The 14,274-nt window shown below is 39.9% G+C and overlaps 1 protein-coding gene across 4 annotated transcripts in view; it reads right to left on the bottom strand.

Annotated features, from left to right (window-relative positions):
- Window positions 1–116: 116 nt before the first annotated feature.
- LOC146687143 (nuclear receptor coactivator 2-like) overlaps window positions 117–14,274 on the bottom strand; it is a 56,550-nt gene continuing 42,392 nt past the window's right edge. For 2 of the 4 annotated variants that reach the window (XM_085438235.1, XM_085438236.1), the window contains 12 exons: window positions 11,330–11,564; window positions 10,963–11,184; window positions 10,638–10,823; window positions 10,446–10,551; window positions 10,195–10,363; window positions 9,783–10,103; window positions 7,896–7,973; window positions 7,360–7,783; window positions 6,392–6,638; window positions 5,770–5,923; window positions 5,595–5,669; window positions 117–4,911 (listed from right to left, as the gene is read on the bottom strand). In XM_085438235.1, the coding sequence (XP_085294361.1) occupies window positions 4,900–4,911; window positions 5,595–5,669; window positions 5,770–5,923; window positions 6,392–6,638; window positions 7,360–7,783; window positions 7,896–7,973; window positions 9,783–10,103; window positions 10,195–10,363; window positions 10,446–10,551; window positions 10,638–10,823; window positions 10,963–11,184; window positions 11,330–11,564 (2,229 nt within the window). In that variant the 3' untranslated portion in view covers window positions 117–4,899. The remainder of the gene's footprint in view (window positions 4,912–5,594; window positions 5,670–5,769; window positions 5,924–6,391; window positions 6,639–7,359; window positions 7,784–7,895; window positions 7,974–9,782; window positions 10,104–10,194; window positions 10,364–10,445; window positions 10,552–10,637; window positions 10,824–10,962; window positions 11,185–11,329; window positions 11,565–14,274) is intronic. The other 2 variants (XM_085438238.1, XM_085438237.1) reach the window with 2 other exon arrangements.

The raw sequence follows: 14,274 nt of genomic DNA, 5'->3' as shown, positions 1-14,274 counted from the left end.
ATTTATTAACGTTTTGTTGTGGTGTTAAGGTTAAATATAAAGTATATAAAGACTGGGATTCCCTGGGACCGCACAAGTCACTTTATGGATGAAATTGAAACAAAGACACAGCTCAGTTCAGTAAAAATAATTTATTTACAGTGGCATGAATCATAAATTAACAAGCAGCATTGGCAAAAGCAACATTAGAGTCGACAGCTTGCATAAAAATGTGTGAACGTCCGGACTTCTACATAAGAAAATAATTAATGAACTGTATGCACTGGACTGTGTCACAGCTGAGATGTTAAATCACAGTAGAGAGGGTACTTCAAATAGCGATGAGAAAAATATTCTTCGACACATGCATTCTCCTTCTGTTTTGCTCTAATTTACCACTGCGTAGTTATCAGGATGTCAGACACATTTCATAAGTGGAAAGAAAGAACCCAAGAAAATCAGAGCAAGTAACTTCCTTAAATGACTCTTAGAGGGGAAGTGAGTCAATTTACTGACATTAGAGAAGAAAGGGGAGGCAAAAATGTGTTAGGGTTGACCCAGAAGCTTTACTCAGGGGTTATTTTACCAGTGACAGAGATTACTCTTCCACTGGTTCTTTTAAACATCCCCAAAACTTAAAACCCACAAGAAGTAAGACGTTTCTTGCATGACCAAGGTCGCGTAAGTACATTTAAAACACGTGACTTTGGCGCCACCTTCTGGTAGAATCACAAAATACATCCATAACAGACCAGTTGATCCTGTCCCAACCTTTTGAATCAAAATAAAAAGAAAGAAAAAAATATAATGGCCATAATTACAAAGAAGGTAAAATCACATCAAATATTAAACTATCTTAAATGAACAAAAAAAACCCTCAGTTTAGTTAAATGGTAAAAAAAAAAAAAAAAAAGGATCTTAGATTTCTTATATTACCCTCATATATAAGAATAAGTTTATCCAAAAGGGAAATTCATATGTCTGACGTATGTCATCTGGTATATGACTGTTCTATTACAGAGGTTATTGATTCCTGATCTGATTCCCAGGGTTTAAATTATGCTGGTGTCTCTTATTTACAGGTAAGGTGTCCTTTGGTGTCTGATGCATGGCTTTATGTCATCAGGGCCACTGACCGGTCACTTCCAACATGTGAAGGGTGCGTTTTAACAGAAACCACAATCTTTTTTCTAAAGCTAACTGAAAAAATAACCAAACATAACTAAATAGTTTTTAGTGGCTAAATCCTATCGAGCAGTCTTTAGTGGCTATGTCTAAACTAGTGAATGAAAGCCAAATTTCAAAGACAAAACAAACAGCAGGGGAAAACAAGTCCTGACACAAACCCCGATCTGCAGGCTGACAAACATGCATTTTGTAAAATTGTACATTTTGTGCGTAAAGCTGAAACACAGGTGGTGCTATGTAAAACCCCCAAGATGGGAACTCTTCACACTGAGCCTCCACCCCAAATATTTCTCAAGCACAGAGAACTGAAAAGTGTCAGATCTTATAAAGCGGAAGTTAAAATTTGCCCAATCGTTCTCACACTACTGTTTGTGCTGAGACAATTTCAAAAACAATGACAGCTTTTTCTTTTTGGGGGGGAAGTTGAAGATAAAGTTGCTAAAAAGTAAGCTCGGTGTGAACAGATACTCATATGGAAACTTAACACTTCCGACAAATCATTCGAAATAATATCCAGTTCCACAAGTAGGTTTTTGTTTTGTTTTTTTAATATTGGCAAATATTGAACTTTGTCAGCTATGAAAGGCAGAAATGATGCCTTTCTTGAATAGAAACATGGCCCTGCATTAGAATTACTTCAGTAATTCTTGGGCCACAGTAGCTCAATGTGCTTAACTGGGCGTGCTAAAAATGTAAAAAACACTTAATACCCATTAAAACCAAAAACAATGTTAGTCAGGTTAGATACCAGTACAGTGCAACCATAAATAACCATTTTGTTCTGAGTGACAACCTGTGCAGGCTCACGTCACACGAGGAAATCAAACATTAGCAGTTACTGTAGGTGGTCGTTCATCCCTCAACGTGTGACATTCGGATACTCATGGCTTACAGTTCATCATCAGTTCATCAACATTTTTGGGGCTAAAAAGTTAGGATGTGGAAACAAAGTGAGAAGCGCTACAGTGAAATTCATTTCAGTGTTACAGTGTGTATTTTCACATACTCTCAATCATATTGTCATTGTTAGAGTATCAGATCATATACAGACCAAGAAGTCTAGAAACACATGTTGCCAGTTACAGTCAGTTTTGTTCACAATTACAAGCTCACACGCACGAAACAGCACCTAAATGAACAGTACCTTGCAAAGTGATTGAATCAAAATGGAAAATAAAAGTCCAGTCTATAGAAATTTAGATTGAAAACATTATAACTTTGTGAAACGGACAAAGTAATTTAGCTCTAGTTCTTCATTTACGTAAGGATTTATCCTTGGCGCAAAAAATGTTTGCATTGTTTACCAATACATACAGTATGGAGACTTAAAGATGACAACTTTAACCACAGAAACCCAACACAAGAAACAGTTAAATTTGCCCTTCAGCACAACCCAAGATTCAGCTACACACCTGCAGTGCAAGACACATTCTGGCAGGCTACAAGGTCGCGATCTTGAAGGGTCATTTCAGAATGAGCTGCAGTAGCGTCGAGATTTTTTCTTTTTTTACTTTTACACATTTTTCTTTTCATTTAGAGGCAAAGCTGCATTAGAGGCAGAAATAAGCTCACTGGTTAAATCTCAGCGGGGAAAAGTATTTCTGACAAGAATGGTCTGAAAAAAGTAATGTGCTCAAAATAACAATAGCGTTATTTTCAATGCTAATGCTAACATTTAGCCACGTGACACCATTCTAATTTAAGATGTTATAACGCTAATACTGGCCAATTGGTTTTTTTTGTACCAAAACCCTTGTTAGTCCAGGAAAACAAAGTTACTGAAAACTAAGATCTTAAAGCTAGAAAAAGAAATTATTATTATTGCTACTTAAGTGGAAAGCTAAATAGGTTAGCTAGTTTGTCAAAATAGCTTCAGGATTCTAGCAATAGCTTGTGATTTTGTAGCTGGGAAAGCTAAAGGGCTAGCCTGCAAACAGGGCAGAAAAGTGAATAAACTTTCACTTTAAGTGCTTCTTTAGCTTCATCTACTGATGCTCATTTAACCAACAAAATATTTCTGCTCTCATTTTTTGTTGAACTAAACTCCGAGCTGCTGCTTTACAATACCACTTGGGGCAAAAAAGGATATTAAAAATCTATGTACACTATCTATACACATTCACTTTCATTCAAAAAGTCATTAAATGGGGAGACAGGTCCCCTGTAACTACAGCAGTTGAAATATATTAATTTTAAATCGACATCAACATGTACCATTTGAGAGAATTTTTTTATTCTTGATATTCTTGATTGTTTTCTTTTGTTTTTTGTCATAGAAAGAATCTCTAAATCTTCTTTAAAACTATAAATAACCATAAAATATCTTTCATAAACCTTCTCATTGTCATTTTCACTTAGGCTCCAAAACCGAACCATAAAAGATATAATCCAGAGGCTTCATTTATACTCATCCTGCCACTTATGTTTCAGTTTCACACACGCACACACAAGAAACTTAATCCATCATAGTTACCTCAGAGACTCATAAAAAACTCTGGTAATACACTGATCTGACCAGAGGACATTCAAACAGCAAACACTGTGTGTGTGACTGTGTTAACTTGGGCAACTTGGGACCAATAACCTCCACACAAATTTTAATTCAGCAAGTTGCAAATTACCTATTTTTTTTAAATGGTGCTCTATGTAGCATTTTCATTATAGACAAGCTTCTTCTCTTTTTGGACATGTTTAGTACTTGCCCCCAATTTAAGGAAGTATAATAAAAAGTGAAAATTACAGCATGACTTTGCATTTTTTTAACTAAAGTGTCAAAATGTGCAAGGAATAAGTTTGTTGCTTGCTCTATCCAACTCCAGCTCAACAAAGCATGCTGAAAAATGCTAGAGGTGGAGAAGTTTACCTCGTTTCTTGATGGCAATTCAAATAATATCTCCTAATGAACCCTGAATGTGCTACCGGTGTCTGATTACATACTATTACTGTTGAAACCCTCACAACATCCGTTTTAATTGTAGAGGAAATCCGGGGATATTTCAGGAAAACTGAATATCATAGGTATTGAAATCAATTTTAAGATGTAAAGGTTGTAGAAATACAACCTTTACGCCTGTTTACAGCTGTATGTGCTTTTCTTTCCCTCCTTGTAAATTTACGTCCCCCCAAAAACGCACACACACTCACATTTTCTCATTTCTAGATATAACCTCCTTATCCAAACTTCTTTTTAAACTATAAGAAAAACAAAGCTTGAAAACCTTTTTAAAAATGCTACACAGAACACCTTTCAGTACTTTTATTAACTATTTTTTAGAAAAATTCTGTTTTAAAAGTCCTCTTAAGTGTTTGATTACTGTGAATACAGTGTTTGATTTGACTACAGCTTACAGATACATACCACATGTTGATTAGCTGATATCAATCAAAGAATAAGTTACATTGAAAACCTAAAAACCACAAATAGCTGGGGGTTTTCAGGATTATCCTCATGTTGGGCATTTGCTGTCAGGATGGTTCAGATGGCAGTTTCCCTGTAATGTCAGACTTTTTCTTGCATAAAATGTTAAGCAATGACTAAACCCACTGTGAATGTAGTCCTGAAGTTTGCACATGTCTCGGTTGTCCTCACGCTATAGAGCCTCTGAGTTGCCTGGTGTGACAGAGGGGCAGTGTTCTCATCAAGTCCTTCATACGTCTCTGTGAGCTGAGCTGAATGGGTGTCAGTGTTTTTGCATGGATTCCCTCACTGCTCGTCTCAACTGCAGCCTGGGGTCAGCAAAAATTCTGTAGAAGACAGAAAATCATCAAGGTAATTTAAATTACAGTCACTCTGATAACAAAGAACTGAACTGAGTTTTCTGCACTCAGTGGTTTCCAAGTGCTGATTACAAAAGATCAATAAAAGGGTAACAAATGATGTATCAGTTTAATAAACAAGGACCATCTGATCATTTGAATGCTTTCAACATTTTAAGATCTCTACTTGTTCTGGGGGAAGAACTTCAAATGCATTTCAATTTAAGTCTTTATGTTATTACAGACTTTTACTCCACAGAATCAAAACCAATCATGTAACCAAAAACAAAACAAAAACTGATTTTTCACCCACACCTTATATCTCATTTTCAGCCATTAAAGGCTTCCAGTGCACATTTTAAACACAAATTAATGAATTTAAATCTAAAGACTGAAAGCGGGGCAATACCAAGCTAAGGATGGCAAAATCTGAGCCTAGAGTTAAACCATTATTTTTATAGTGTAGTGATGGGTGCACTTTTAAGCAACAGTGTACAGCCACATCACAGAGCATTTCCACCTATAGCATACATTTCCCAGCAACCTGCAGCAATTACTGTGTATTACACCCTATGTTTTGTTACGTTTTACAACACTGTGCCTGTGCTAGTATTACAGAAACATCCGTGCAAATAGGATACGAAGATGTTTTGAAGAAGTGCATTACTTACAGAACTGGATTCACCCTCTTGAGTCAGCATGTCAATCCCTGTTATCTGTTCCAGGATAAGGCTGCTTTCATTGCCCTGCAAATTCATAGTGAACAACCACAATTACAGCTTCTGCATGTGTGACAAAACAACATAAAAAGAATTAGGTGTGACAATGTAAGCTTGTATGAAGCACCTGTTCTGTATTCATAGAGGCCATGGAGCTCATCTGTCCAGACATTGGGTTCATGCTATTATTGCCCATGGCAAGGTTCATGTTGTTGTTGCCACTGTACATTCCTCCACCGGGTTGTGTGGAGTAGTGAGACTGAGACTGTTGGGGGTAGACACTGAAAGAAGACAAGCTGAGTCAAAAAGGATAAAAAGAATTCTAAAAAAAAAGAAAAATAAACTAAAATGACTGAGACCTATTATGCTTTTCCTTATTCTCTGCCATGTGTGCATCTTTAAAATAGCTACTCTTTGTTCTATATGTCAGCAATTAGTGTGGATATCCCTAATTTGGAAACAATAACAATTATAATAATATTTAGGAACACACAGCTCTGACTTTGAGGACAGAAACCATCTCATCAGCTGTTCAAGCCTTCGGTTTCCTCAGGACAGCCAATCAGAAGTAAGCTGGACTAACATTACAAAGGCGCTAATACTGCTAGTTTTGGACAACAGAAGGCCAAAACAAGCCCCCAAATAAGGATTACTACTGTGAATATGCAAATCTACTCTTGTAAAAGCCAATAACAGAAATACTCAGCTGTAAATAAACACAACATTTCAAAAGCATTTGCACATAATACCTGTTGCTGCTGGTGATGTTGGCAGGCTGAGACCATCCGTTGAGGTCGGCACTAGGCTGGTAGCTGGGAGGTCCTCCCTGGTTCGGACCCTGGTGTTGGGTTTGGGGTGGACCTTGGTTTTGCTGCAACATAGGGCTCTGACCCTGCCCCATTCTGGGGGACAGCAAGGGGCTCTGCGGCGTGGTGGCCCCGCATGGAAAACAGGACACTGGATCCTGGTGTTGCTGCTGCTGCTGCTGGCTCATTCCTGCACGTCAGAGTGTCATAGACAGTTACAATAACACAAGTAAAAACTAAGACTTTATAATAATTTTCAGATGGTGGTAATCTGGACTAGTTAGACCCCAACATTATATGAAGATCTTACCAAAAGGATAAAGTGAATTTGAGACAAATGAGAATGACCTTTCCTCTGAGACTCAGAGAAAAGTTTTTTACAGTATCTGAAAAATCATCAAAATCTTTGATTCACCAATGAGAGAGCCCTATAACTGAAAGACCAACCAGAAATGGAAAGAAAAAAGGCCCAAACTCACCAACAGCTAGATTGTTAATAAATTAAATTCACACAAAATACTCATGTCGTATTGTCCTCACTTCAGAAGATCTTTTTTGTTAAATGAAATTCATTTACTTCAGTTCTGACAGCACTGACAGAACTTTTACAAGCCACCCCACCCCTTGTGATTGGTTTACGACAGTTACAATAAAACAATCACAGAAAAAAAAATCGACTTCCTTGTTCTTTTAAGTAATAATAAGAAAATAATTTTGCTTCTGTGTTGATTAGCACAGAAAAAAAAGACAGCAGAAGGAAAAAACTAATCATGCAGCCTCCACCAACACCCAGTCATGAAAAAAGAAAAAAAAGACCGCCACCACAAAAAAAAGTAAAAAGAACTACAGCACATCTTCCATGAAGCACACACAGACCACTGAGATGCTGTTGCTGTGCTCTCATCATATACCTGCACTGCTGAAGTGGAAGGGACTGTGGTGTGATGGCGGACTCATTACACCTCTGTATTGCCCTCCCACATTTCCCATCATGCCCTGACTAGCCAGATGATGGCTGGGGGAGTGAGGGGAGGAGAAGGGGCTGGAGGAGCTTGGATGAGGAGGAGAGGGCAGGCCTGTACCGTAGCTGGAGGCCGAGTAGGGGAACTGCTGCGGGTTGCCCTGCGGGAGCCGTGGGTTGGTACCACCCATGGGCATTGGCGTAGGAGCAGCGCCCCCAGTGGGCATATTGGGTGGCATGTTGATGCCCTGAGTGCGCATCATCATGGCACGCTGCTGCTGCATGTGCTGCTGCTGCTGTTGTTGGCGTTGGCGTAGGTGGTTGGTGAGGTACTCGCGCTGCCGCTGGGCCATCATCTCAGAGTTGAGGGTTCCCTGCAGGAGGAGATGCACATTTAGGCAAGGAGCAAAAAGGGGAAATGATTTGTGCTGATAATATTTAGCATGTGTTTACAAGAGAATAAAGTGTTCGTGCAGGCAAACCGACCTGGTTTGGTACATTAGACCGTAGAGGTAGATTCATGTTGGAGACTCCACCCATCTGGTTCACCATTGGCTGTCGGTTCTAGAGAGAAGGCAGAGCAGCCCGGAATTAAAAAAAATATGATATTGCAATTTTGCCCTTAATAAATGCCTTAAAATACATTCAATGCATATGATTAACTGATGTGCACAAGTACTGAAGCACTGATCTGGGTGTTTGTAAAAGTTTTGCAGTTTTGCATTCACCTGCAACCCATTTAAAGAAAAAAAAAAAGAATTAAAATCACATTTTTGATTCAGATGGGTTTTGAAAAAAAGTTTTCTTCTATAAATAAACTTCACTGTTTCTCTGCTGGCACAATAAATGTAAAGCGGGAAGTGTAAAAGTCGTGCCACACATCTGAACAAACTGCTAATTGCTGCTAATTTCAGTGACGTTTAAGGGACAAAGCGTTTTGCCTTGACTCTCCACCAGGTGGCAGCCTGGACCAAAACACCAGCTGTGTCTTTGTTGGCGTAGACCAAATTTAAGACAAAACAAAAACTGAAAATCTAGATAAGCTCAACATTTATGTAGTAATACAAACACAATAAAAAAAATAAAAGTGTTTCACATAGAGAAATTAGACAACAACAGCTTTTCAAAGAGAAATCCTAACGTGTTACCAGCTAATAGTATAAGGTATGTGTATGAATTTGTCTGTGCATATTTTGCCGTTTCAGCTGTCAACTGTCTAAGCAACAAAAAAATGCTGATTAAGCCAGAAAGCTGGAAAACATTTGTGCTTTTCTAGCTGCTGCAGTTCAAACTCAGTGAACCCTGTTGGCTCAGAGGCATCTTTTGTAATCAGATTTTTCTTTTTCAAAATGGTAATGAGGTTTGAATGAAACATCAATGCCTGGTTTGCCAGGATTCATGACTGAATCATATGAAACAGTTTGTAGTTACAGAAAGGAAAAGATTTGTTTCTGTGATCGTACTTAGGTGACATTAAGGGATGGACATGACTATAAATATATGTAACTGACTGTCTGCAAAGCAACTGATGTCCTTTTAAACCCGGTGACTGCTGGGGTCAACAACAACAACGGTCAATCACAATCACTGTACTGAATTTCCATAAAAGCGTTGCTTTACAAGACAAACTTTACTTGAAATTTTTATTTGCTCCAACCACCAGTTGCATGCAGCAATAATTGCTGGCTTTTTTAAGCAACAAAGAGAATCAGAAAGAAAAAAGAACCAAATGGAGGAACTTGTTACATTAGCCAGGTCACATCTTTGAATTTAATCTAATCTTCATGCTGAGTAACTAATTATAATTGTCCTTATATCCATTTCTGTCAGAAAAACTGGATTGATATTTCATCTGCAGTACTTTATCTTTAGTAGTATGGCTCTGTTCTGGGACCTCGCTGCACTTTGACATGGGATGGCAAGGCAAGACTAAGGCAAGAACAGCAGCAATAACCCCCTCCCCAGAACTGAGCAAGCACCAGTGAGAACAGGCATAATATCGACTATGTCAGAAATAGCATGAAAAGGATGAAGCTGGGTTGCAAAGTGGTTTGCAGAGGCAGAAGAAACTGTATGCAGGATGACACAGCTTAGAAAGGACACCCTAAGAAGGATGTGCTTTCCAAGAAAGGATCAGCACTGCCAGCTGCACTCTGCCCACCTGCCAAAACTAATGCCATGTTCAGCTTTTTGTTAAGCACTATTAGCTACAAGTAACGCCTACACAACCTGTAACTGCTCTGTCATCAAGCATTGAGCACAACCAACACTGTAATACAGTATTGCAACATCAATGTTATATTGTGTACAGTAAAACGTCTGGAAATCTGGAAAAAATAAAAGAGTGAAATTCAAATATTTGGCGCCACCTACCAGCTGAGCCTGGAGTCTGTGCTGCAGCTGAAGCCTCAGGTTATTGGGCTGTGGGGGCATCATAGGATTAGGCCCCCCTGGTCGTATGCCAGCCTGCCTCGGCCCTGCACCTCCAGGCATTCTCATCATTGGGGGATAACATGTGTGCGGCATTCTCTGAGCCCCCATGTGGCTTCCCATAGATTGGCCGTGATAACCACCATCAGGAGGCATGCCACCATAACTTGCCTGACCTGCATAGTGTTGACTGTAGAGAGGAGGCTTCATGCCAGCTGCTGGGTCCGAGGAGCCCAGGTACTGGTCCTGGTCTGGCAGATGACCCTGTAGAGTGGTGAAAAGTGCTTCACATGTTATTTACCAAAACTCCAAAACAGGTTATATGTTTAGCATAGAGTGGCTTAAAGGAGCTCACCTGTCCTGCCAATGTGGGGATTCCCAGCATTTTGTCAATCTCCTCTAGACCCTCGTAGTCCTTTAGCACCGAACACAACTGGTTCAGTAGAGTGCCTTCATCTGGCTGGCCCTCAGACCCTGTGCCGCAACACCCCATGCCATCCTCCTGGGGGACACTGTATGGTGGCCTGGAAGGTAAGTTGGCATTATTATCAAACTAGATTCAGTGCTTCATTTTCTGCTTATGATGACTCTTCTCTTATGCCATACCTGCTTGGATTTCCATAATGATCCATCATCATTCGGTCTGGCCAAGGAGCAGTCTGATTAGGTGGAGCCTGCTGCTGAGGGTAAGGAGGCGTTGCCATGTCCAACTCTGCAGGGGAAAAATACACAGAATATCAGAAACAGCGTAGAATTCAAGGAGAGAAGAGTTTCTGTTATTTGCCCATTTTCTCTTACCGTTGCTCATCATCTGCATATTAACCATGGCTCTGGATCCAGATGGAACACTGCCTCTTGCAGGGAGTGCAGCATTCATGTTGGGAACCATACGACCAGGTCCAACTCCCTGGCCCATTACTGGGCCTGCAGAGCCCCCCATGGGCCTCTGGGGACTCCAACCTTGCTGCATGGAGCCACGCATTCCTGTTATGGGGAAAAGATTCATTCAAAGGTTATTTAGTATTATATATGTATTTGTATATATGTGTATATATGTATTTGACATACATATTTGCTATATAGCCAGAAATACACCTCAAAGTTATATCTTGTTCTGCCTCACCTGTGTTAGTCATTGCAGCTTGGTTAGCCATGCCCGCGTGGGGTCCCATCATGCCTTGTTGCTGCTGCTGTTGCATTAAGTGGTATGGGCTACTGTTCCTGTGCTGAGGAGGGAAAGGCCTGTTGGTGTGAGGGGAGGGGCCCATGCTGCTGTCAAGAGACATGCTCCTTATTGGAGGACCACCTTGAACTGGATGGCTGGGCCTGGGACCATTAAAGCCTGCTAGGAGGAAAAACAGTATTTTTTATTCCCCATACAGTACTGTACATATTTAGAGACAATCTGAAGATTTTCTCAATATTTAGCAAGTTCAAGATGTTGGAATGGTGTAATTCAGTCAAACACAAACACTGTGTTGCAGACGTACTTGCGGGGACGATGGGAGGGAAGGGTCTGTGCTGGGTGGGCGGGCTGCCGCTGTCTTTCATCTGCAGAATGTCAGAGATGATGGTCTGTTTGTCGACAGAGGAGGCAGGTGGCACAGAAGAGGAAGAGGATGACGAGGGATCAGCACCCCTGGTCGGTGGTTGACTGGGGAACAGCGGCTGCTGCTCCTGGCCACCACTTTGCAGGTTATCCAACAGGTCCTCGAGCTCATTGGTCTGAGACCAGCCACAGGGAAAAAACAGGATTAATAAATAGATTATTTATAGGATAAAATGACATAAAACACATTTTACATCACATGACAGTAGCACCAGTGTGCCACATTGCTGCATTACATCCAAACATACGTTGTAACATTATTTTCAGTGAAGGGCTGTTGACATTTAGGGAACTGAATAATGAAAAAAATGCATGCTTTCATGTGACAACGTGCAGAAATAGGGTTCGAAAGTAGATGTAACATCATGTGGTTTCATGTCTTTTTTCCATATGCTGTGGTAATCCTGGCATGCCACTAAAACTAGTTCATAATTCAAACAACGTATGTCACTATACGGTTGCCTCTGGCCATTTGGTTGATGAAGCGAGGAGGAGCTAAAAATAAACTGCTGGTGCTAATGAGGTCATGTGTGATGTACAGTAAGTCCCAATCACAGCTCTGTTTAACACCAAGAGAACACACACACAGATACAGACTGAAAGGTGAAAACAGAATGGCCACACACCAAAGGAAACACTAGTAAAAAAGAAAAAAATGTGTAAATGAAAAAATATATTTATTTTTATTATTTCAGAAGTTCAGCTGTTCATAACATTGTAATAGGACCCTGCTTTATAACTCGTGGTCTTGCTAGCTGTTAGCATGGTGCTCATATGTAATATAGTACTGCTAATAGGTGTGCCTCTATTCTCCGAAAGACTGAACTTCAGTCATTTTCCATTGGCCACTTCCTGTAGCTTACTTTTACCATAAATGCACCTGCCTTGTCAATAAGCAACAATCTGAACTGAATACAGATTTACTAACTAACCAATAACAGCAGGATAGAGGGTTACGACACTGAAACCAATGATGTGTTTGGGTTTAGCAATTTTTAACCACTTGAAGGAAACCACATACATAATATTAATGTGGGCAAATGATTACATGTTGATGCTAAAAATTGCGGGTGTCTGCTATTAGCCTAAACTTTAAGCAGTCGGTGTTACAGTAGGTCTGCCATGAGATCAAGCCTTAATTTCCATTGGTCAACAGACCCAGCTCCTGACTCACTAGCTGTACTTCATTGGACAAGTTTTGGTAGCTGTTAATCACCACACGTCGGCAACACCCCACCGTATGAGCTGTTTTGGAGATTCTCTAGTCTTATACATCTAATATGAAAAATCTACTGAAGTTATAGTTTATTTTAGCATACATCTAATTAACCTGGATCCAATAGGCATAAGGAAACAGGAGGTGAACTGTGAGGACGATTTCTCTGTAGTCTCTCAGATCTTTACACTTGATAAATTCAAAAACCAACTGCTCACTTTCTTCCTGGCACATCACACCCCTGAACAGGTGTCAATATAATAACCAAACTCCATATCAATATCATATGTCAGAGGATTTATGGTTGGTCAGTTTACATATCCCTGATAAGTCATAAAGTGTGTCTATAAAAGGAGGATGTGCTTCTCCAGTGCCAGTTAAACCTGGAGTCATTCTAATAGCCAGAAGAGGACAAGTCCTGTTAACAAAAACAAACATTTCCTTAATGAGGTCAGCCATTGTGGTGTCAACAGCTATTTCTAAATACTCAGTGGAGCAAGTTAACTTAGTCAGTTATCATCAAATGTATGGCAAAATACACAACACGTAGTGTAAGATTTAGGGCGTGGCTATTTTGTGATTGCTAAGGTGTACAGTATTCCTAATTTTTTTCAGTTAGTTCCACCATCTGCTCATAACATGTAGTTTAAAAACAGATTACAGTGACAATGAGGCTCATCTCGAGGCTTAAAAATGGAGTCCCCACATTTGTGGGTGACATCACTGTGTCCATCTTTTCAATACAGTCTAAGTGATGAGCCACAGAATTGTTAAAGCATGTTTAAACAAACTGTCAGGTTCAGTTCAGGTCTAGTGACACATGCTCACCAGAGATGGATAGACTTTGACCATTGTTTCAAGGTCCACTGACAGATGTTCATCCACTGAGATAAAGTTTTCATATGTAATATTTATTCTGATGATGCCCATTTGGTTCCTGGAATAAATGTTTAAAAAATGTTCATGGGATTTAACATTATTTAAAAAAAAATTCAACCCTCCAAATCTAACAAATCTATAAAGTTTTCTATTAACTGGTGGCAGACATCATGGTTTATTCTTCTAGGATGCTGTGATGTGCACACATATGGATATTTTTAAACATTCAGGCACACCACACATGCAGCCGTGCACACTTATACAAATGCACGCAAACACACCTACATGTGTGCTGATCCATAGCAACACAACTCCTCTGCTGTTCCTGCAAGATATGCCTCAAACACAGTAAGTAAACTTTCCCAGCGAAACTGCAACTCTGCACACACACACACACACACAGACACCACACAGGAGACCTGTGCAGTGTTTTTGAAATCTCATTCCCATACAGTATTGGTTTCCCTTGTTCTTCGCTCACACACACTGACTCACACATATGCCTAAGCCTTTAAACAGTACTCCTCTGCTTTCTTTGCCAGGGCATCTTGTGTTTCTGGGAGCGTGGGGGGCAGTGTGCCATTGGCTGTCTAAAGAGGAACTCAACACGGATCTCACAGAACAAACGAGCATCACCGACCACATTTCTTACTTTTAGGTGTTCATGTGAACCTTAAGCAATTACAAAGATTTGTTAACAATACAGTTTTCCCAAGAAATTGAATCATCTA

Source organism: Copadichromis virginalis, linkage group LG18 (genome assembly GCF_057382275.1).
Source record: "Copadichromis virginalis isolate Kocher_CV1m ecotype Utaka linkage group LG18, C_Virginalis_male_GT1.1, whole genome shotgun sequence".
NCBI classification, from domain to species: domain Eukaryota; kingdom Metazoa; phylum Chordata; class Actinopteri; order Cichliformes; family Cichlidae; genus Copadichromis; species Copadichromis virginalis.
Note: the sequence above shows the minus strand (reverse complement) of the source record. Positions and strands in the feature narration are given on the sequence as shown.